Consider the following 23561-nt stretch of genomic DNA (forward strand, 5'->3'; position numbering starts at 1 on the left):
TTTGTAATCTTCTATGACGTTTCTTTGCGCTAATATTTTTTAAATTTCATTGAACATGTATACAAAATATAAGGAATATTAAACATTATAATCATGGTATTTGTCACAAAGCATACTGCAATAGTACCCTGGTTATATGATGTAGTTAAAATAATGCAATTTTTTTGGCATCATGTATTCAGAATATAATGTAAGAGTCACATAAATTACAAGTTTAAATGACTCAACAATTGTATTTCATTTGTATATTCAAAATAAAGCAAATCTACCGTAAGTTGAAATAAGTCTCATTTAACAGCACCCAAAATGGGTAGTAAAACGTGTAGTCAAGTACATATGGACTTGAAAATAATACAATATTTCTCATAAAAACATTTAACTTGAAACGAGTCGTTATTGTGTATACATATACATGGCATATTCTACAGCCATCACTGGTTCCTTTCTCTTTTATCCCCCAAAAATGGGTCTAAAAAACAATACAGAGAAAATACTTATATAAAACATTTATTTTGTAACCCGCAGGCTGTTCAGGTTTTATGCTGTTTACTGCTCATCAATACCTTAGGACTAGAAATGAAGCCTTTAAAACTTGAATTTAGTAAGAATGGTCTATAATTAAATTTGATTTTCTAAGGGACTTCAAACGCAAAAAAATGTGTATCTAAGTGGTAGATGTTAACATGGTGAATACCAACCGGTCTCAGTCCAGTGCTGCTGTGCTATGAAGGTGAGGGCGGGCACACAGTACTGGGAGACCCCTACCGCATCCACATCGGCCGAGTTGGATAACCAGACAGGCAACACCACATGGGCGTAGTGCTGGAAACACAATACCTTGATCACACTACCTTAATAACTGCACCCAACTCAAATGACAATATCAGGCAATTTTGGACAATCCACTGTTCCCAACTCAAATAACAATCTTTGGACATCTTCTACAATCCACTTTACCCAACTCAAATGACTATCTTTGGCAATTTTGGACAATCCACTGTACCCTACTCAAATGAAATCTTGGGCAATTTTGGACAATCCACTGTACCACACTCAAATGACAATCTTGGGAAAAACTTATACAATCCACTATACCCAACTCAAATGACAATATTGGGCTATCTTATACAATCCACTGTTCTCAACTCAAATGACAATATTGGGCTATCTGATACAATCCATTGTTCTCAACTTAAATGACAATCTTGAGCAATCTTATACAATCCACTGTACCCAACTTAAATGACAATCTTGGGCTATATTTTACAATCCACTGTACCCAACTTAAATGACCATCTTGGGCAATCTTATACAATCCACTGTGCCCAACTTAAATGACCATTTTGGGCAATCTTATACAATCCCTGTACCCAACTCAAATGACCATTTTTGGGCAATCTTATGCAATCCCTGTACCCAACTCAAATGACAATCTTGGGTAATCCAAATTGCAACAGCACATGGTTGCAGGTGTTTAGTGGATAAAATGTCCACAAAAGCATTTGGGCAGATGTCTATGGTGATTCCAGTATTCTCTCAGTTACGTCGTAACAGGATATACAGTAAATAAGACTATTGCCAAGCAATTATAAGTCCCCTACCGGTGAAACTCCACCATTTTCTGCAATATTTCTAGTATATTTGTTGCCATAGCAACCATAATTATTGACGTAGGAACACAATGAAATGACATACATAATCTCCATATTGCCATCTATCCATGTTTCAAGTTTAATGCAAAAATAGGATGAACTTTTAAAGTTATCGCAGAATCCACTATTTTCAGCAATATTTCTAGTCTTTTTGTTAATATTTCTAATCTATTTGTTGCCATAGCAACCAGAATTATTGACGTAGGAACAAAATTAAATGACGTGCATAATCTCCATATTGCCATCTGTCCATGTATCAAGTTTCATGAAAAAATATGAAGAACTTTTAAATTTATCGCAGGATCCAAAAAAGTGTGACGGATTAACGCACAGAGCGCAAACCATAAGTCTCCTCCAGTTTCGCCGGTAGGGGACAATAAATTGAGACAACAACCATATGGGCATAGTACTGTAAATGAGGGTGAACGACGATAAAAATTGTGATTCCTTACTCACTGTGTGCTTTAAGAACACCTGACACAAACAATATGAAATTCAATCATCATCAATTCTTCATAACTTTTAACATGTTTTAAACTAATATTTTCCATAAGACTCTTGATAAGAATGGGCCCATGTCTGGCAAACTCTGCTGCTACCTCATCCATGCCTTAGCAAGGCGACCCATTTCAACAAACAAAGCTTGAAACAAATTAAAGCTTTTTCAAAAAGAAAATTATGATACTGGTACAGTGGTATATTAAATTTGCAAGGTGACGCATTACAATTAGCAAAGCTGGTAACAAAGCTTTTTCAATAAGAAAACATACTGGTGTAATGGACTTTCAGTTATGCTAACTCACCTGTGGATATCCCACACATTTGTCCAACCTCAGCAGTTCGGCGGGTGTGATGCGGTAAATACACCCCTCCACAGACCTCAGTGGGTTGAACTCCAGATTGGCGAATCCACCGGCCTCCTCACTTGTACCTGACAAACAACACACACTTACAAGAACAGGATCCCATATCATATAACATTGTATCACAAATTAAAGTTACAATGCCTTTTTTTGTGCCAAGCCTCAATCTCTATGATTTGTAAATTTCAGAACATGTAATGCGATTCATTTTCCTCTCAATTTCAGCACATGTAATGCTATTCATTTTCTCTAAATTTCAGCTCATGTAATGCTATTCATTTCCTCTAAATTTCAGCTCATGTAATGCTATTCATTTCCTCTAAATTTCAGCTAGTGCTATTCTATTCATTTTCACTAAATTTCAGCTAGTGCTATTCTTTTCATTTCCTCAAAATTTCAGCTAGTGCTATTCTAATAATTTCCTCTAAATTTCAGCTAGTGCTATTCTATTCATTTCCTATAAATTTCAGCTAGTGCTATTCTATTCATTTTCACTAAATTTCAGCTAGTGTTATTCTATTCATTTCCTCTAAATTTCAGCTAGTATTATTCTATTCATTGTCATTAAATTTCAGCTAGTGCTATTCTATTATTCTATTCATTGTCACTAAATTTCAGCTAGTGTTATTCTATTAATTTCCTCTAAATTTCAGCTAGTATTATTCTATTCATTTTCACTAAATTTCAGCTAGTGCTATCCTATTCATTTCCTCTAAATTTCAGCTAGTGCTATTCTATTCATTTTCACTAAATTTCAGCTAGTGCTATTCTATTATTCTATTCATTGTCACTAAATTTCAGCTAGTGCTATTCTATTCATTTTCACTAAACACCAGCTAGTGCTATTCTATTCATTTCCTTTAAATTTCAGCTAGTGTTATTCTATTCATTTTCACTTAATTTCAGCTAATGCTATTCTATTAATTTTCACTAAATTTCAGCAAGTGCTATTCTATTCATTTTCACTTAATTTCAGCTATTGTTGTTCTATTCATTTCCTCTAAAATTCAGCTAGTGTTATTCTATTCAGCTAGTGTTATTCTATTCATTTTCACTAAATTTCAGCTAGTGCTATTCTATTCATTTTCACTAAACATTAGCTAGTGCCATTCTTTTTTTTTCACTTAACATCAGCTAGTGCTATTCTATTCATTTTCACTAAACATCAGCTAGTGCTATTCTATTAATTTTCACTAAACATCTGCACATATAATTGTGTTCATATCCTTTAACTCTTTCAAATATCCTTTATTTTTAGTTAACCTGTTCCGGTGTTATGCTGTTTGCTACTCATCATTATCTTTGGGTTGGAAATGGAGACTTTCAAACTTAAATATATTTAGAAAGGACTTAAATTTAATTTGATGTTCTGAAGGACGACAAATGCGTGTATAAGGGGTAAAGGGTTATCTGGGAGTCTCAGTCATTTGCTTATTCTTAACCCTTTTCTGCTCTGAGAAGCACAATGAAATGGCTATATGCACAAAGCATAAAACCTTAAAAGCCTGCGAGTAACTTGAAGGCTGTTCTGATTTCTGCTGCAAAGAGTTGCAAATGAAGCCTTTAAAACTTAAATCTATTAAGAAAAGTTTTTAATTTAATTTGATTTTGTTAGGAACTTCAAATTGGTCAAAATGCATATCTGAGAGGTAAAGGGTTAAGTTTAACGTCAGTCTGGCACATTGCCAATCTGATTGACGACAATCTCAATCAGCCCTTTTAGAGTGTCACATCTTGCAAACCAGTTGGGATGCTCGAGTTTGGATTTTAAAATGAGGCTCCTCTGGAAAAACTGGGCTTAATGCATGTGTGTTAAGTATTTTGCTAGATTTTAAGCAACAATTGAATTATTTGGTTTTAAGGCAGTCTATTCTAAATGAAAATTTAGTTTAGGCAGAAAGTATCGTCCCTTATTAACCTGTGTTGACTGCACAGGCTTATTTGGGATGACACTAAACACATATGCATTAAGTCCAGTTTCCCCAGAACATGGTTCAAATCAATGCAACTGGTTTACAAATAATAACAAATGTATAAGGATGTACTGAAACCATCTTCTGGTTTGAATGGATGTGAGGAAGTTATCATTGTTGGGATGTCAATAGATTCTACAAAACAGAATTGATGTTCTTAATAACCGTTTGATTGTTCCTATAAAGGGTACCTTTCTTGTTGAATACCAGGTTGAAGCCGAACAGCAGTCCCCAGTACCTGTGGTCTATCTCTCGTTGAATGTAGCTTCCCAGCCTGTGCGCAATCATACGTAAAAGACTCATTCTAGGAAAACTGGGCTTTATGCAAGTGCAATAAGTGTCTTCCCAGATAAGTCTGTGCAGTTTGCACAGGCTAATCAGGAATGACACTTTCCGCCTTAACTATATTTTTGCTAAGAAGAGTCTTCCTTAAAACAAAAAATACAATAAAAACTGAAAGAGTTGTCCATGATTAGTCTGTGCAAACTGCACAGGCTAATCTGCCTCAACACTTAACGCCCATGTATTAAGTCCGGTTTTCCCAGAGTAAGTCTTATACTATGACAGTAAGACACTTGTAATATAAATACAGTCCAACCCCTCTTAAGCAGCCAGTCAAGGGAAACAGCCAAATTGGCTGCTTAAGCGGGGTGGCCTCTTAAGAGGGGGTTGGGTCATAGGGAGTCTGGAGTTGATGAGTGCATGGCCAACTGTTCAATTTTTGTATAAACAAAATGGTAAATATGTGTACATGTACTAAACAATGTATATACTTAAAATAATTTCATTTCTTCCTTTCTAAAATCAGCTTTAAGACAACATTTTCATTCAAAAAATATTCTATTCATCTTTCTAATCATCCTCAATATCATCATCATCAAAATCAAGTCAATGAAAAAGAATCATTCTCATGATTCATTGTTTACACAATGCGCGTTGTATGGCCCCAATGCACTTAAGATGGGAACAGTTGTGAATCAGTTATGCGTGAATAACTCCCGTGTCACTATAAATCGATAATTTAATCGGTTTATTGCAGTTTTATGGCTTTGAATACCTACCGCACGAATTGGTTCCGACAGTGATCTCCTTCACGATAAAATCGTGGCCAGTTACTTAAGAGACTGATAATAGCAACCGGGTGTAATCCTCCTGGTAATCGTGCTTTTCATGCATAATATTATAAAAACGTGTTTTCGCCGCGTAAAGGGTTTTATCAAAATTAATATTGAAATCACTGTTAATATAAAACAAATATAAATGTTTTGTTTTATTCCCAAATGAAAATAATAATTTGTAATCCGAAACACACTCCCGAAAGTTTAATGTTAACAAGACGTTTACAAATTCTAGCATCGTGTATTTCCTTTGTCCCGACAAAAGCGCGCGAAATTTATGCACCAATGTACAATGTCACGCCATACCCATGGTTCGAAAGCATGCGTGTATTTTTTTTGGGATAAAAACTTTGTAGCACAGAGAACATGTAGATCAGTTGAATTCGGTTAAAAGTTTTGTTGTTCTTTTTAACTTTTAATTAGCCGATAATTGTCATAAATGTGTGCTTGAAATAGTATGAGCTACAAATAATAAATCATAAATTAAGAATCTCCTTTTTTCCAGTAATAATAGGTGATATTCGCACGTGCGGAAATAAAAAAGATCAAACGGTCGCATATTGCTTTTAACCCGATAACCCTATAATCCGCCGCTAATTAATTGCAATTTGCAAACTGGCTGTCAAAATGTTTATCACACATCACGCTTCAGTACTACAGGGCCTAAACCGCAGACTGGAAGTACGTATCGATTTTTTCGCCGTTGCGTCTGTGTAATGTTGCCAATGTACATGACTGACTTACTTGCGCATGACCACTCATATGGGGGGAATTTAATATTTGGGATGCAAAATTGCTGGCCGCTGGCCGGAGAAACGGGGTTACCGCTTAAGAGGGGTGCATTATATAGTTTTTATCGACGGTCGCGGCACAGACCGGAGGGGTGACCGGAAGTAGGGGTTGGACTGTATGCACATGCACAGCTGTGTTTTTATGTGAAGGAAAAAATCAAGCAAGTTTTAATGTCATACACTTACAATTTTAGGAAAACTTCATAAGACAAGTTATAGTCCGACAAACAAATGTCAATTTTCATACCAGTTTACTTATCTGCTATGGAGGTGTTCGGGTTGTAAGGGACAAAAAACCGCTCTGTATTGCAATAAATTGTTCTACATTTGAAGTTTATACATTAATATAACATTTTCTTCATAATTATTGAGGCCAACACAATGAGTCGTGTTCTGAGAAAACTGGGCATAATGCATGTGCAGACTGCACAGGCTAATCTGGGACAACACTTTATGCACATGCATTATGCCCAGTTTTCTCAGAACCCGACTCCAATGATAAATTAGAGAGTTTTACGGAGATCTAGAGTGCCAAACCTGTGAGGGTTCATGTCAGGCCCATAGGCAAAGTAGTAGAGATATCCCGCGGGAGGTCGGGCATTGATGGTGAAACACAGGGGAGGGAACGTGGGTCTGGGGTCACCAATGTGGGAGTTCTGCCCATGTCTGAAAACACAAAGGAGCATTATAAATTAGTAGAGATATCTCACATCGATCAGGCATTGATGGTGAAACACAGGGGAGGGAACGTGGGTCTGGGGTCACCAATGTGGGAGTTCTGCCCATGTCTGAAAACACAAAGGAGCATTATAAATTAGTAGAGATATCCCGCATCGGTCAGGCATTGATGGTGAAACACAGGGGAGGGAACGTGGGTCTGGGGTCACCAATGTGGGAGTTCTGCCCATGTCTGAAAACACAAAGGAGCATTATAAATTAGTAGAGATATCCCGCATCGGTCAGGCATTGATGGTGAAACACAGGGGAGGGAACGTGGGTCTGGGGTCACCAATGTGGGAGTTCTGCCCATGTCTGAAAACACAAAGGAGCATTATAAAGTAACATAGATATCCTGCCGGAGGTCGGGCGTTGATTATGAAACAAAGGGGAGGGTATGGGGTCACCAATGTGGGGTTTCTGTCTATGTGCAAAACATAGCATCTTCATTAACAAAATGATAATTCATCGCATATACGACATGATGATTATAGAGTGCATAGCACACCTGATTATAACAATGAAACATCAAATGCCTCCTAAAAACCTTACTACCATTATTTATTGGCTTAAAGAATTATAAATGATCAATTCCATTTGGACCCTCTAATATGAAATAAATTTGATGTAGACACTTCCAATACACTAAAATATTGGATGCTAACAAAGTGCAAATGATAAAACATGATTGGATGTCATATACAGATAAAGAATACAAAATTCAAATAAATAATAAACAAATATGGCAGCAGTGTTTTAGTATTTCATCAAGTTTATTTCAGCTATGTTTTACAGCAGTTAAAAATTTCATTGGGAGATTATTTTGCATTACCAAATTGAAAAAGCAATCACACTGGGGTACTTACTTTGTTTTTGACAGTGATTTTGAAGTGGCAACCACTTTCAGTTTGGAAACATCCTCCTCCCTACAAAATATCTAAACATATACACATGTCAGACAGGTATATGATTCATAATACATTATTTCAGTCTGATACAATTAATAATAAATTAATAATCATTTTCAATTTGAAAGAATACTGATCTTTCTTACTTTTCTTCAATAATTTTATGTTTTGGCATTTAATATTTGCATCATTGTAAGCTTCATTTTTTAGTTAGTTGAAATTAATATTGGCCAGTATAAGACCACTGTTACTCCCATCTACAAATCTTCAACTCTAATATATTTCCCCAATTAAGATGAAGAAATCCAAAATGCCTAACCTAAAATCATGTACATCTAAACAACAAATGAAGCTAGGTAATAACAAATGAAAACATATGAGCCGCACTATGTAAAAAAGGGGATTTAATGCATGTGCAAAAAGTGTTGTCCCAGATTAGCCTGTGCAGCCCACACAGGCACATTAGGGACAACACTTTCCGCTTTTATTGTATTTTTTGTTTCAAGGAAGACTGTTTTGACAATACCCAGATTAGGGGGAAAGTGTCATCCCTGATTAGCCTGATTAGCCTGTGCAGACTGCACAGGCTAATCAGGGGCAACACTTAACGCACATGCATATCGAAATATGTATTTCAGCCACATAACTGGGCCCATATTCATAAAGCTCTGTATGAAAATCCTTCTTTAGAAGTTCCGTTCTTTCACAAAATATCTTAAATCTCTGCCTATTTCAGTATTCATTTTTTTACATTCACACGCTTTAAGCAAGGTAATGTTGCTATAAGGAATAATACTTTATATATCTGTAGAAGAAAATATTGCATGTGTTAAACAAGGGACAAAATTGTCACAAAACCAGGTTTTCATTGTGAAAAAAAAATCTGATAAAGGGAGAAAACTCAAACTGAACTTTTGAAATGAACAAACAAAATTAACCCCCCTTGTAAGTTTTTTTTTTTTTTAAATCTATTTTTAGTTGTGGCGACCTTGACATTGGAGATATTGACATGATTCTTTCGTGCGACACACCGTCCCATGATGGTGAACAAATGTGCCAACTGATTTTAAAATCTCACAATGAATGACATAGTTATGGCCAGGACAAGCTCATTTATGGCCATTTTTGACCTTTGCCAGCCCGCCAGCCCGCCCGCATTCGCCAATCTAATAACCAGTTTTTTCCTACGGAAAACCTGGTTAAAAACCTGGTTAAAAACCTGGTTAAAAACCTGGTTAAAAATTGATATGAAATTCTAGACAGGATTCCTTATAGAAGCTTTGTGACTACCAGCCGTGCGCTAACTTAGGAAAGGTGCTTGGATTAAAAAAGGAACATGGTTTCCTTAATATAGATCAAATAATGCTTGTGTCGTACAGTACATTTATATTATACTATCATATCAAATTACAAATAAATGTAAAATTATGTCATAATTTTATCCTTTACAAACAAAAAAATACCTAGAAATGAATGACAAGAAATGAAATCACTACAAGCATGATTTCCTAACATTTGTATTTACAGTAATAGTAAAACAACAATATATCAAAGTTGATTTAATTATTTGTTTAATTGCTGTTAATTTTACAATAATAAGAACAATATTATGTTTTTCATTTTTCAATAATAGACTTTCATGTTGTTAAATATGTATACTCTAGGGTGAAAATATATATACCTACAAAATTAAACACAAAATCTAAGGGTGCTTTCAGATTGATATTACATTTTACTGTATGTTCAAATAGTAAAATAAATATACAAAGATTCACCATAAAAGCAAATACACAATTAATGTATCATGTACATGTATTTCTCTAAAATGCTTTTCACAATCTACAATACAAATAGCTACAACTATGCTCTATCTATTTCAATGGCTACAATAAAAGTATAATATATAAATTAAGAAAAATGGCAAGATTAATTATACATAGATGCAGGGGTTTTCCTGCTATTTAAAAAAGGACGTAAAACGTACGCAAACTCAAAGCAAATGGTCCTTATCCCAAACCGAAATTGAAAAAAAAAACACCAATTAAACAACATTTGTTTTTAGAAAGATGTGTCTTATAATTTTTATATCTCAAATTTATTTCATAAACATCTAATATAGTATATAACTTTATTCTAAAAGATTTTGATTTCCTTATTAGAATTATTATAAAGGGTTATATCAAATTATAGCTCTTCACAACTCAGTGGAATAAGCGCAAATTGCATTTTTTTATTGGCCAGGAAATGGCCTGATGTGTCAATATTTGTTGATAAATAATCCCAATTTGGGTCATTTTGTCCAAATATAATTCCCAATTTGGCAATTTTATCGATTTAAAAAATCCCAATTTGACCAGACTCCTTTTCCCCAAAATGGCTAGGAAAACCCCTGAGATGGGCACTTCTACCAAGCTACAGGATATTGTGAGGACACCAGAACTTCCCGCAAGTGATGGCTCCACGCATAACAATGCTATATACCTGATACATAGAATAGACACTTAGCATAGTTTTGCAATCAACCATCCTCTTTGCCAGTACATTCATCATGTTGTTATTTAGATGCTATATAGACAGCAGGATAACATGTATTTAATAGTATAAACTTTGTATTAATTATGGCCTTTGAATGCCAAACAATTTGAATACATGTCAATGACAACAATAAAATCAGCACTGACCATGTTTTCAATATTGATACACTCCTTTTTTCATAACATCGGCTCATAATATTTGAATTTTCAGGCTGAATAGTTTCCATGTCTTTATTGAAACCCATGATAAATAGTTACTAAATATGGGAAATCTGGTGTTTCTCTTATTTTCCAAATACTTGAAGTCTACAGAAGAGAGAGAGTTTGCATTTTGTATGTGATTACACATGTACATTTTCATGGCTGTCATTAATAGGCCACTGATAAGTGACCACATATTCCGCTATACCCATACCCTTTTGTCTTTCCCAAAACTTCCAGCTTAACCCTTTCAGTGCGGGAACCGAATTTTGAAGGCCTGTGCAAACAGTTTGGATCCAGATGTGACGCCACAGAACGTGGCGTCTCATCAGGATCCAAACTGTTTGCTATTCTGATAGTATTGTTTGAAAAAATTTTGAAGAAAATGCTAATTTTTGAAATCTAGCAGACAACATTTTAGCAGACGACAAATTTTCCAGCATGCAAAATGTTAATGTTGTTTTTTTGTAAATGTATATACAGTGAATCTAAATGTTCTGTTTGAATGCCTGCCCCCGTCCCCATGAAATGTAAAAACTTTATTAGGGAATATATGGTAGTTCTTTTAAGTTGTTAATACTGAACCCAATATTATTCACGTTTTTAATCTTGATCTCTAATGGTCAAGTCTAATTGTACCGGTTAAAAATTGGGAAATATGCCTTGTTATAATAAATATTTTGCGTATTTCATTAATGTCAATTATACAATTATGTTATAATAACTGTTTGAAATAATTAACAGTACTGAAGAACTTTCATGATTTTTGTAGCGAGAATTTGCTTGGGGATTAAAAACTTTCCGTAACACCACAGTTTAAACGAAAACACAAAATACATTTAAAACTTTCATTCTACAAATACTTCAATTCCTGTACATGTATAATCAGTGAATGCACATTTTTAACGCTTTCAGTGCTGGAGCCGAATTTTGAAGGCATTTGCAAACAGTTTGGATCCAGATGAGACGCCACAGAACGTGTTGTCTCATCAGGATCCAAGCTGTCTGCTATTCTGATAGTATTCTTTGAAAAAAATCGAAGAAAATGCTAATTTTAGAAATTCAGCAGACGACATTTTAGCAGACGACAAATTTTCCAGCATGCAAAGGGTTTAGACACTTACCTCTGAATTGTTTTACTATGTAAAATCTTTTTCAAACTGAGTATAAAACAATAATATGTTTATACAAGTAACATTATATTGCAGATCTCCAGTGTACATAAGATACACTGCTATTTTAATTCAACTGAAGATGTATACATAATACACCTATCAATTAGCTATTTCTATGATGATTATTAGTAGCATTGTTGTTATTATTGTTGTTGTTACATTTTTTATTATGGCAATGTGTAAAACAGCATATTTTATTATTCATTTATATTATTTGTTCTACACTCTGTTAAAGAAAACTAATTAGTTCACAGACTTGTGTTACAAATCAGGTGCTTTCCAATATTATACAAATGCATTTACAAATTCTCAAATACAAATAAGAAGCAATATTGATAATTCATGCAGTAGGTAACTACTTACGATTCTTTCCGATCTTTTGCAAACTGTTTCTGTAAAAAAAAAAATTTTTTTAATATTTTAAGATAAATTATGCAAACACAATTATTCAGAAAACAATTAATTTATAAAAAAAAAATATTTTTTTTAAGAAACGATTAAAAAACTTCTAAGAGCCAAGATTCTTTAAAAGTAAAAGCCACAATATACTTGCAAACAATTACAGAAAATGAGAATAAAAGTATCAACAAGTTCAATGAAATTCAAGCAAAAACTCTAAAACATAATTGTTTTAAATTTTGTTCCAACAATTTGATGACAACTTTTATTCAATACAAACTTATTACAAGCTGAATCTTCCAAGAGCCCCGCTAGTGTAGGGGAAAAGGTGTCCACCATAGAGATGTTCTGGATCTCAAGGTATTTGTAGAGTCAACAAGTACTCGTTCTTCCAAGAAAAGTTACCAGCTGAGATGAAAATTAGCAGAGGCCTGCTAGACCATCACCCCTAATATTTGCCCTAAGATTATCTGAGAAAACTCATATATCCTCTGTACATGTACAACAAATTATTGAAATAATGAAGTTGGGAGAAAATGGCTCAAATGTGCGTTTTTGAGTCCTGCTTTTCAGTTTCCCAGTATGTCAAAAGCTTTTGTTTGATGCATTAACTTTTGATGCAAAGTGTTTTGATGCTTTCAAGCTTAAAAAAAGGTTTACAAAAATTTCCATTACCAACCTTTGACAAAGGTGACAGCTGGTCGCAGACAATTTCTAAAATATTCTTCTTGAGTAGATCATCTTCAATCTCCATCATTTCATTGGTTACTGTGACATCTGTGCGATCAGTGTTAAGGTCAAGGTCACTAGTTGCATCGCAAAGGTCAAGTTTAGGAATGCATGTATCAGTGAAGGTTGAGCTGGCTGTTTGAGATATTTCCGATAAATTTTCCACCGAACCTCTGCCACTGTCACTGACCCCTCCAACTGAATTTTCTCCAGAGTAGCTATTTTTCCTACGCCTCACTGAGCTCCCTATATGTGAACTGTTTGATCGTTCACAATGAGACCGTTGCCCAGAAGAAATAAAATTCTGCGTATTTCGAGGAGTTACCAGGCGTTCACTAATAGCACCGTATGCCTCACTATGATCCATGCATTTTTGCCTGTATTTTTCAAGAATGTTTGAGTAATCCCCTCTTATAGATTCAATAGCTTCAGTATCCATGACCACTGAGCCTTCCAGATCACTTTCTTTCTCTTCTTCTGTCTGAAGCTCTTGATCAGATTCAGATTTGACATCAGCATCTTCCAATATCTCAGTCTTGAGCAAAGAATTTTGAATGTTAGACCTTAATAGAGCAATTTCTGAATCCAAAACATCAAAATCAATAAGTTTGTCAGGCTTTACTCCGATCTCGTCATCATCCTCTATAAATATTGTCTCCATTTCTGGTTCTTCCCCCTCCAGCATGAACTTGACCTTTGACCTATAACTTGTAACATTACAATTATCATTTTGATCTTCAGGGCCAACGCAGTGCCTACCTGCATCTTCAACATCACTGTCAACTCTAAAACTTGACCTTCTGCTTCGACAGGGGCTTGCAGACCTACTGCGACCCCTATGAGGGCTTTCAGAGCCCAGAGAGGTCACGACCTTGTCACCATGGATAACATAAGTCACTTCCAGTTTGTTTGTATGCATCTTACTGGCCTTTGACTTTTCATATCTGGAGCACCGACTGTCTCTTTCCCGGCTAAGACACCTACTTGAGCTTGGTCTGCTACTTTGTTCTGATGATCTTTGTTTAGAACGGGCAGATAATTTAGCTCTGTTGGCTGAATTTGGTCTTGATGATTTCTTTTTATCTGGTTTGATGTTACCATCTGGTGCATATTTTTTAGTGTGGTTTATAGAAGCGTGTGGTGTTTTCTGGTACTGGCTGTTAATATCCCTTGGAACATTTTCCGCATCTTTGTTACCACCTTTCTTTTCTTCTTTGTTACTGTCATGGTTTGTTCCTTTCGTGCTAACAGATGAACTAGCCTTAGATGATTCTTGTTTATTAGCTCTTCCTCCATATTTATCATCTTTGTGTTGATTATCATCATTATCATCATCATCGCTCTCATCTCTCTTCTTTTTTAATGTATCCATGCCATCCTCCTTACAAGATTCCTTTACATTTTTTTTGTTTTTCCGGGCAACTTCATCATCATCATTCACATCACTAACTGTCCCTTCTTTTTCTTGCTTTGCTATACTTGCATTGGTAAGCTCTTTCATCTCCTTGCTTTCCTCGTTTACTTCTTTAGACCTTGCTTTTGCTCTCTTCTCCACAAAATGAACAGATTTTGATTGGCTTCCAAGCCTGTCATTGTCTTGAAACATCTCTTCAGCATCGTCACCAACACTGTGCCCAGCATTCATATTGTTTTTGTTGGCATCTGCTACAGAATTTATTGGCAAATGGTCAATGTTTTCATCAGATTCACTGATGTGCATTTCATGGTGTATGTTGCTCGAAATCAAAAGATCTGATTTGTTCTTTCCTGTCTCCGTAGCGAACATTCTAGGAGTCTCTTCCAGAATTGTTTTACCTTGAGCTGATATGTTCTCTTGTATATCTACAAAAGAAACACCCTGTTCTTTAGTTACAATCCATTTGATTACAAAGATAAACTAATTTAAAGTTATTGTTCTAATGGCATGACCAAAATGATTAATCAGTGTAGAAAGTATTTCATATTTAATTGGTGGTAAAAAATATAGGCTGCCTCTTCATTCATTACAAATACACATCACACTAAAAGTGAGCTTCCCCTTTGAAGTTGACAAAGACACATCAACCTAAATGTGGGCTTACCCTTTGAAGTTGACACAGACACATGAACCTAAATGTGGGCTTCCCCTTTTAAGTTAACAAAGACACATCAACCTAAATGTGGGCTTACCCTTTGAAGTTGACAAAGACACATCAACCTAAATGTGAGCCTACCCTTGAACATTACAAAGACACATCAACCTAAATGTGGGCTTCCCCTTGAACATTACAAAGACACATCAACCTAAATGTGGGCTTCCTCTTTGAAGTTGACAAAGACACATCAACCTAAATGTGGGCTTCCCCTTTAAAATTACAAAGACACATCAACCTAAATGTGAGCTTACCCTTGAACATTACAAAGACACATCAACCTAAATGTGAGCTTCCCCTTTGAAGTTAACAAAGACACATCAACCTAAATGTGGGCTTCCCCTTTGAAGTTGACAAAGACACATCAACCTAAATGTGGGCTTCCCCTTTGAAGTTGACAAAGACACATCAACCTAAATGTGAGCCTACCCTTGAACATTACAAAGACACAACAACCTAAATGTGGGCTTCCCCTTTAAAATTACAAAGACACATCAACCTAAATGTGGGCTTACCCTTGAACATTACAAAGACACATCAACCAAAATGTGGGCTTCCCCTTTGAAGTTGACAAAGACACATCAACCTAAATGTGGGCTTACCCTTTGAAGTTGACAAAGACACATAAACCTAAATGTTGGCTTACCCTTTGAAGTTGACAAAGACACATCAACCTAAATGTGGGCTTTCCCTTTGAAGTTGACAAAGACACATCAACCTAAATGTGGGCTTACCTTTGAACATTACAAAGACACATCAACCTAAATATGGGCATACCCTTGAACATTACAAAGACACATCAACCTAAATGTGAGCTTCCCCTTGAACATTAAAAAGACATATCAACCTAAATGTGGGCTTCCCCTTTGAAGTTAACAAAGACACATCAACCAAAATGTGGTCTTCTTATTTGAACTTGACAAAGACATATCAACCTAAATGTGAGCTTCCTTTTTTAACTTGATAAAGACACATCAACACAGTCCGCAGAGGCTTATCAGGACGACTCTTTCCCCCTTTACTTGATTTTTGCTAAGAAAGAAGAGAGTTCCTTCAAACAAAACCATCAGAGCAGAAAGAGCCGTCCTTGATGAGCCTTTGCAGACTTCAACCTACATGTTGGCTCATGAGAGGGGGCGGGTATGAAGGTGTTCTCTGGGGCAGGGGGCTCCATCAGGGTAGGGGCCCGGTACAGCACCTCATCTGGCAGGTTCCTTAAAGAAAACACATAGGAATAAAGAAACAAGACTCAAATGTGTCACAGGAATAGGTGGAATGAAACATGACTCATAAAGATCATAGATATAGGAGGAAAGAAACATGATTCATATATGTTAGACACAAAGGAATAAAGAAACATGAATCATGTATGCCAGACACATAGGAAGAAAGAAACATGATGCATATATGTCAGACACATAGGAAAAAAGAAACATGATGCATATATGGCAGACACAAAGGAAGAAAGAAACATGATTCATATATGTCAGAAACATAAGAAGAAAGGAACATGATTCATATATGTCAGGCACTTAGGAAGAAAAAAAGATTCACTCATATCAGACATGTCAGGAAAAAGAAAGAAGACTCACACATGTCAGAAAAATAGAAAGAAAGAAAACTCGCACATGTCAGAAAAATAGAAAGAAAGATACAGGACTAGTACTTTTCAGATACATAAAAACTCAAACTTGTCAGACACATAATAAATAAAACTCAAACATGACAGACACATAATAAATAAAACTCAAACATGTCAGACACATAATAAATAAAACTCAAACTTGTCAGACACACAATAAATAAAACTCAAACTTGTCAGACACATAATATATAAAACTCAAACTTGTCAGACACATAATAAATAAAACTCACACATGACAGACACATAAGAAAGAGAAAAGACAAACACATGTCAGACAAAAGAGGAAGAAAGAAACAAGACTCAGGCACATAGGAAGAAAAAAATTCACACATTTAGGATGAAAGAAACAAACATGCATGTGTCAGACGCATTTAAAAAAGAACATCGACTCACATATGTGAGACATAAAGTAAGAGTCAAGACACAAAAATTATAGGAAAAAAGACGCAGGACAGACATATCAGACACAGGAGGAATGAAACAAGCACCATAAATGTAAGACACATAGGATAAAATACACAAGACTCACACATGTCAGACATAAAGGATAAAAGAAACAAAAGTCAAAACTGTCAGACACATAGCAGGCAAAAAAAATGCTAAAAAACAATACTCATATATGTCACACTTATAGACTAAAGACATGTCAGACACATAGGATGAAAGAAACAAGACACATATATTCTTGACACTTGGGAAGAAAGAAACAACGCTCATACATGGCACACACTTAGGAAAGAAACAAGATACATATATCCCAGATACAAAGGATGATAGGCCACAGACTCATATGTGTCACACTCTTAGGATGAAATAAACCAGACTTGTACATGAAAGACACAAAGAATGAAACAAACAAGGCTGAAAAATGTCAGACACACAGGTGAAGAGAAAGAGAAATGAGCCATTTCATTCAAACGACACTTGTTCAAGCCCTCTTTCGGACATTTTATTTCTTTCTTCAACTTTATTATTGTCATTATAATGAAGCTCTACATTCCATGGTTAAAATCTAGCTTTTTAAGGCATTTACTGACATTCTTAAAAAAATGCTCCAAACTGTGAACAAGTCCCTTCAATAACAAGCATATTTATTTACATAATTTGTTTAATAAAAATATTTATATTTAGTAACAGTTACCTGTCAGAGTCAATATTCTCGTCATAGTTGTCGTCAATGCTGGTGGCCACGGAGGTCTGGTGAACAGATTCAACGGTGCGTGGTCTGTCATACAGGTACTCATGTACGTTTGGTATCGACGTCATCAGCTGGATGCGGCGCTGCAGTGTACGACTGGGCGACGCCTGGTACGAGTGCGCCTCTAGAAAATCAATGAACAATGACCTTTACAGGCGTATTCATTAATATTTGAACTAAAAGGATTTTTTAACAAAGGGGGCTGAAGGCCCTATGCTGCTCACCTCAACCATGAAGAAGCTGAGTTAACAAAGCCTTTGTTCCCTTTATTTGACATCTAAAAATGGTTCATATGTATGGGAGGGGGTGCCTTTTTTTTAAACTACCCCTGCCTAACAACCGGGTTGTTATTTTCTCAACCCAAATTGTCATTATGACCCATTTCAGTCGGCAGTCAAACGCCCTGAACCAAGCGTAAGCAAAGTAAGAGCGGTTAACATTAGACTTTAGGATTACAATCAATACAAAATTAGTGTCAAACATTTGCGAATGAAAACAAGCACAATGATTTTAACAAAATGTTTCTAGCACCATTTATGTCTCGATGCGTTTTGTAGTTGCACTGATTACAAATAAATGTATCGCTTGAACCAAGAGTTTTGTTGATATTTCCACACATTCCGCAGGTTTTCGAAGTGTATGCTTCATCTTGAATAACCAGCGTACAGTCAGTATTTGTCGCTCTGTTTGCTAGTCTTTTGCGAAATCTGTAGTGTTGCCAACAGTTCCCTAAACCCTCTAGTTTTTATAAGTTCAAACAAAGTAAAAACTTTGAAGTTCTTACCAGAAACGATTCCTCTACAGTTGGTAATGCCTGGCCCATCCACTTTCACAGGGTAGAGAGGTTTAAGTCTGAAAAAGTGGAACATTGAAGCGTGTATTGGTTATTATTATATATACTTTTGAACATTTATATAATGAACTATAAGCAACAAGACTATTGCCAAGCAATAAAAGTCCCCTACTGGCTCCTTCATTGTCAGAAATTCCACAATTTTCAGAATATTTTTTTTATTTGTTGCCATAGCAACCAGAATTTTTGACGTAGGAACAAAATGAAATGACGTGCATAATGTCCATATTGCCATCTATCCATGTTTCAAGTTTCATGAAATAATATAAAAAACTTTTAAAGTTATCGCAGGATCCAGAAAAAAACACCATTATCAGCAGTATTTCTAGTCTATTTGTTGCCAAAGCAAATTTAAGACGTAGGAACAAAATGAAATGACGTGCATAATGTCCATATTGCCATCTATCCATATTTCAAGTTTCATGAAAAAATATTAAGAACTTGCAAAGTTATCGCAGGATCCAGAAAACCATATTTTCAGCAGTATTTCTAGTCTATTTGTTGCCATAGCAACCAGAATTTTTGGCGTACGAACAAAATGAAATGAGGTGCATAATGTCCATATTGCCATCTATCCACATTTCAAGTTCCATGAAAAAATATTAAGAACTTTTAAAGTAATCGCAGGATCCAGAAAAAAACACCATTTTCAGCAGTATTTCTAGTCTATTTGTTGCCATAGCAACCAGAATTTAAGACGTAGGAACAAAATGAAATGACGTGCGTAATGTCCATATTGCCATCTATCCATGTTTTAAGTTTCATGAAAAAATATTAAGAACTTTTAAAGATATTGCAGGATCCAGAAAAAACACCATTTTCAGCAGTATTTCTAGTCTATTTGTTGCCATAGCAATCAGAATTTTTGACGTAGGAACAAAATGAAATGACGTGCATAATGTCCATATTGCCATCTATCCATATTAAAGTTATCGCAGGATCCAGAAACTGTGACGGACGGACGGACGGATACAAAACCATAAGTCCCCTCCGGTGAAACCGGTAGGGGACTAATAAGCAAGTTTTACATGAAAATTCATGAGGTCACTGATTTGGTTTTTACAAAATGTGAAAGAAGGATACCAAGGAACAGATTTGCATGCTTTTGATGTTAAGTAATGGTGGTGCATTGATGAATTTGTAATAAAAGATCTCAGAAATATAACTGTCAATATCATCTACTAAGTTAATTCCACTATCAGGCTTTGCAATTGTCCATCACAATTGTCGCCAATGGCTAAACAATCGCCAAAAAGGTGAAAAAAACATTTTTTTATTTTATCAGGCTATTGGTTAGCATGAAGACGGTTGCTTAACCCTCTGCATGCTGGGAAATTTGTCGTCTGCTAAAATGCCGTCTCCTGAATTTTTAAAATTCGCATTTTCTTAGATTTTTTTTCCAAAGAATACTATTAGAATAGCAAACAGTTTGGATCCTGATGAGACGCCACGTTCTGTGGCGTCTCATCTGGATCCAAACTGTTTGCAAAGGCCTTTAAAATTCGGTTCCAGCGCTGAAAGGGTTAAAACAAGAACACTTTTCTCATCTCATCTATATAATTCAAAACTAAATAACTTGCTAGGACTCACTTTCCCTTGAGAAGTTTTCCATTGACCTTGTGTGTGTCCCTCTCCCCCGCCACAGCAAGCATCTTGTGTACGTGGAACGCGGCAAGCGCCGTTCGTTCCTTCATACCCATGGACGGGGTCTCACGGCCGTCCTTTGTAACACAGAAAGGCATTAAAGATGGCATCAAAGTAGTTAAAGATGGCATCAAAGTAGTTAATTATGGCATCAAAGTAGTTAAAAATTAATGGCATCAAAGTAGTTAAAAATTAATGGCATCAAAGTAGTTAAAGATAACATCAAAGTAGTACAAAGACATTTGAGAGAATCTGTGAATGTGGAGCACTGAGCTGATATGTGGAACACTGAGCTGATATGTGGAACACTGAGCTGATATGTGGAACACTGAGCTGATAACTGAACACTCAGCTGATAACTGAACACTGAGCTGATAACTGAACACTGAGCTGATAACTGAACACTGAGCTGATATGTGGAACACTGAGCTGATATGTTGAACACTGAGCTGATAACTGAACATTATGAACTGCGTTCTGGGAATACTGGGCTTGATATGTGCGTAAAATGTCATCCCATATTAGCCTAAACATTCCATACAGGCTTATCAGTGACAACACTTTCGCCTAAACTGGATTTTTGCTCAGAAAAGACCTCCTTTAAATGAAAAATACCATAAAAGCTGAACATTTGGTCCCTGCCTAGCCTGCGCTGGCTAATCTGGGATGACACTTTAATTATGCACATGATTTAACTCTTTCAGTGCTGGAACCGAATTTTGAAGGCCTTTGCAAACAGTTTAGATCCATATGAGACGCCACAGAACATGGCGTCTCATCAGGATCCAAACTGTTTGCTATTCTGATAGTATTCTTTGAAAAAAATAGAAGAAAATGCTAATTTTAGAAATTCTGCAGACGACATTTTAGCAGACGACAAATTTCCCAGCATGCAAAGGGTTAAGTCCAGTTTCCTGAGAGCAAGGCTCTTATATCTAGCAAGTTCATGAATTTCTGATAACAATTGTTTTCCTCTAAGACCGTAACATAACTAGTCTACCAAAAGACACCCTCACAACGACAATATTTACTTCGACCAATTGTGTGTATGGTTATTACACATTCTCTGAACATGTATCTATTGATTCTGTGTTAAAGAAATACCTGTATAAATAAGCATGCCGTCGAGTGTTAGTTGTAAAAATAAGCAGGAAATAGGAAATAATGAATAAACTGCCCACCCAACCACTTGCCTGCTGGAGTGTAACCCTAATGCAGTCATTCTCAAATGAACGTATAATAATGCAGTAAATTAATTCAACCTTTTGCTTAAAAATGTTATGGAAAAGTGTCTGTCCAAAAAAGCGCTAACATGCTGAAACCAAGCATTCAAGATACATACTGGACTAAGGTCTGGTTTGTCGACAGCGTGTTTGAACGGTGACCGCACGTGATGATTGGCCTGCCGTACCTGCTTGTTAGGCGACTGATAGGGAGTATTTGCAGGAGTTACCCGACCTGTCCTTGATGTAATGCTCCTGGGAAGAAAAGCAAGAGGTGTCAGTGATTAATGGAATATTTAAAGTTTCATAATTAACATGACGATTACAAAAGCATAACTGTGAATACAATGCAGACCTCTGTCATTACAAAAGAATAGTTTTTACATTAGAAAAGAGTTTCAACCATCATGGAATAGCGCTGCATATTAATACTTAAAAGTTGGTATAACAATGTCTTTTAATATGACTTTTTGCAACAAGAATCAGAATTTTCAGAATAACTATCAGACTCTTCCAAATTTGAATCAGACTGTTTGCAATTAGAATCAGACTGTTTGCAATTAGAATCAGACTGTTTACAATTAGAATCAGACTGTTTGCAATTAAAATCAGGCCATTTTCAATTAGAATCAGACTGTTTACAATAAGAATCAGACTGCTTGCAATAAGAATCAGGCTATTTTCAAATAGAATAGGGCTATTTTCAATTATAATCAGGCTATTTTTAATTAGAATCATGCTATTTTCAATAAGAATCTGACTGTTAGAATTTAATTCAGGCTGTTTGCAATAAGAATCAATATAATGGTTCAAAATCCACTACTGACTGTCTGAGGGAGCATTGTACTCTTTGGTGCAATTTAAAACAGTGATATCAGTATCAGAAACTTGGAGGCATCAATTGTTATTTGACAAAGGGTAGAATAGAGAACTGGACTAACAAAAAGATGAAAAATAAAATCACAGGCAATTAATAAGTGCAAATGAAACAAAATAATACTTTAGAATGTGTTTCTGTAAATGTTCAAATCTTCTCTACAAGGATTGTACCAATTTTCAAAAATATATTCATACTTAAAGAACAAACACCAAAACAAAGGTCTATATCTACTGATACAATTTGACAGCGTTTAACAACACAGTTTCTTAGCACTGTCCATACCATGTGAGCCTAAACCCATATTGTACGTATTTTATGAAAAAAAAGCATCACCACAGATTTAGCAACACAGACTTGCTTTATGTATTCTTCTGAGGAAACAAAACCGACAAATATGCAAAATGCCACAATAAGTAGAAAAATATTTAGCACAGAAATACATTTTAAGGACTTTCAAGAATACCAAGGTGAAATAATGCAGTTCAGCTGTACTAAAATTATTCCTGTTTGAAGACAAAAATCACATTAAGCATACATGTTATGGACTTTTTATTTTATTTAATGGCACAAACCATTAGTGCCTGTAATTATCTGTAAGAATAATCACATAGAAAGACTAGATGCTGTACTTGAGTAACCAGGAAATTTTCTGTTTTACTCAGGGAAAGGTTTCAATGGGGAAAAAAAATGCTAATGGTTCTTGCACACTACGCTTTCCCTAAATGAGATCATCTTATCTCTTATGTTTCAAGCTAATACATCTTTTACATTTTAAGATTTGCTGTGAACACCATTTAAGTATGAAATAAACAAAGGGAAATAACACCTAAAATATTAAAGCAAGAGTTATGGTTTCTGTGCATTGCTGATCCTCTCTATTAGATCTATCTACCGGGTACCTATGAAGTTTAAATACATAGCTTTTG

At 35.5% G+C, this 23561-nt stretch overlaps 1 protein-coding gene across 3 annotated transcripts in view; it reads right to left on the reverse strand.

Moving 5' to 3' along the window:
- The window catches only part of LOC127837733 (uncharacterized), a 33099-nt gene that overhangs the window by 4734 nt on the left and 4804 nt on the right, over nt 1-23561 (reverse strand). For 2 of the 3 annotated variants that reach the window (XM_052365048.1, XM_052365046.1), the window contains 13 exons: nt 21875-22010; nt 20479-20609; nt 18820-18887; nt 17979-18159; nt 16309-16406; nt 13011-14902; nt 12296-12324; nt 11882-11917; nt 7981-8040; nt 6935-7063; nt 4680-4762; nt 2456-2583; nt 699-822 (listed from right to left, as the gene is read on the reverse strand). In XM_052365048.1, coding sequence (XP_052221008.1) covers nt 699-822; nt 2456-2583; nt 4680-4762; nt 6935-7063; nt 7981-8040; nt 11882-11917; nt 12296-12324; nt 13011-14902; nt 16309-16406; nt 17979-18159; nt 18820-18887; nt 20479-20609; nt 21875-22010 — 3095 coding nt within the window. The remainder of the gene's footprint in view (nt 1-698; nt 823-2455; nt 2584-4679; nt 4763-6934; nt 7064-7980; nt 8041-11881; nt 11918-12295; nt 12325-13010; nt 14903-16308; nt 16407-17978; nt 18160-18819; nt 18888-20478; nt 20610-21874; nt 22011-23561) is intronic. The other variant, XM_052365047.1, reaches the window with a different exon arrangement.

The sequence above is a fragment of the Dreissena polymorpha genome, chromosome 7 (assembly GCF_020536995.1).
Source record: "Dreissena polymorpha isolate Duluth1 chromosome 7, UMN_Dpol_1.0, whole genome shotgun sequence".
Classification (NCBI taxonomy): Eukaryota; Metazoa; Mollusca; class Bivalvia; order Myida; family Dreissenidae; genus Dreissena; species Dreissena polymorpha.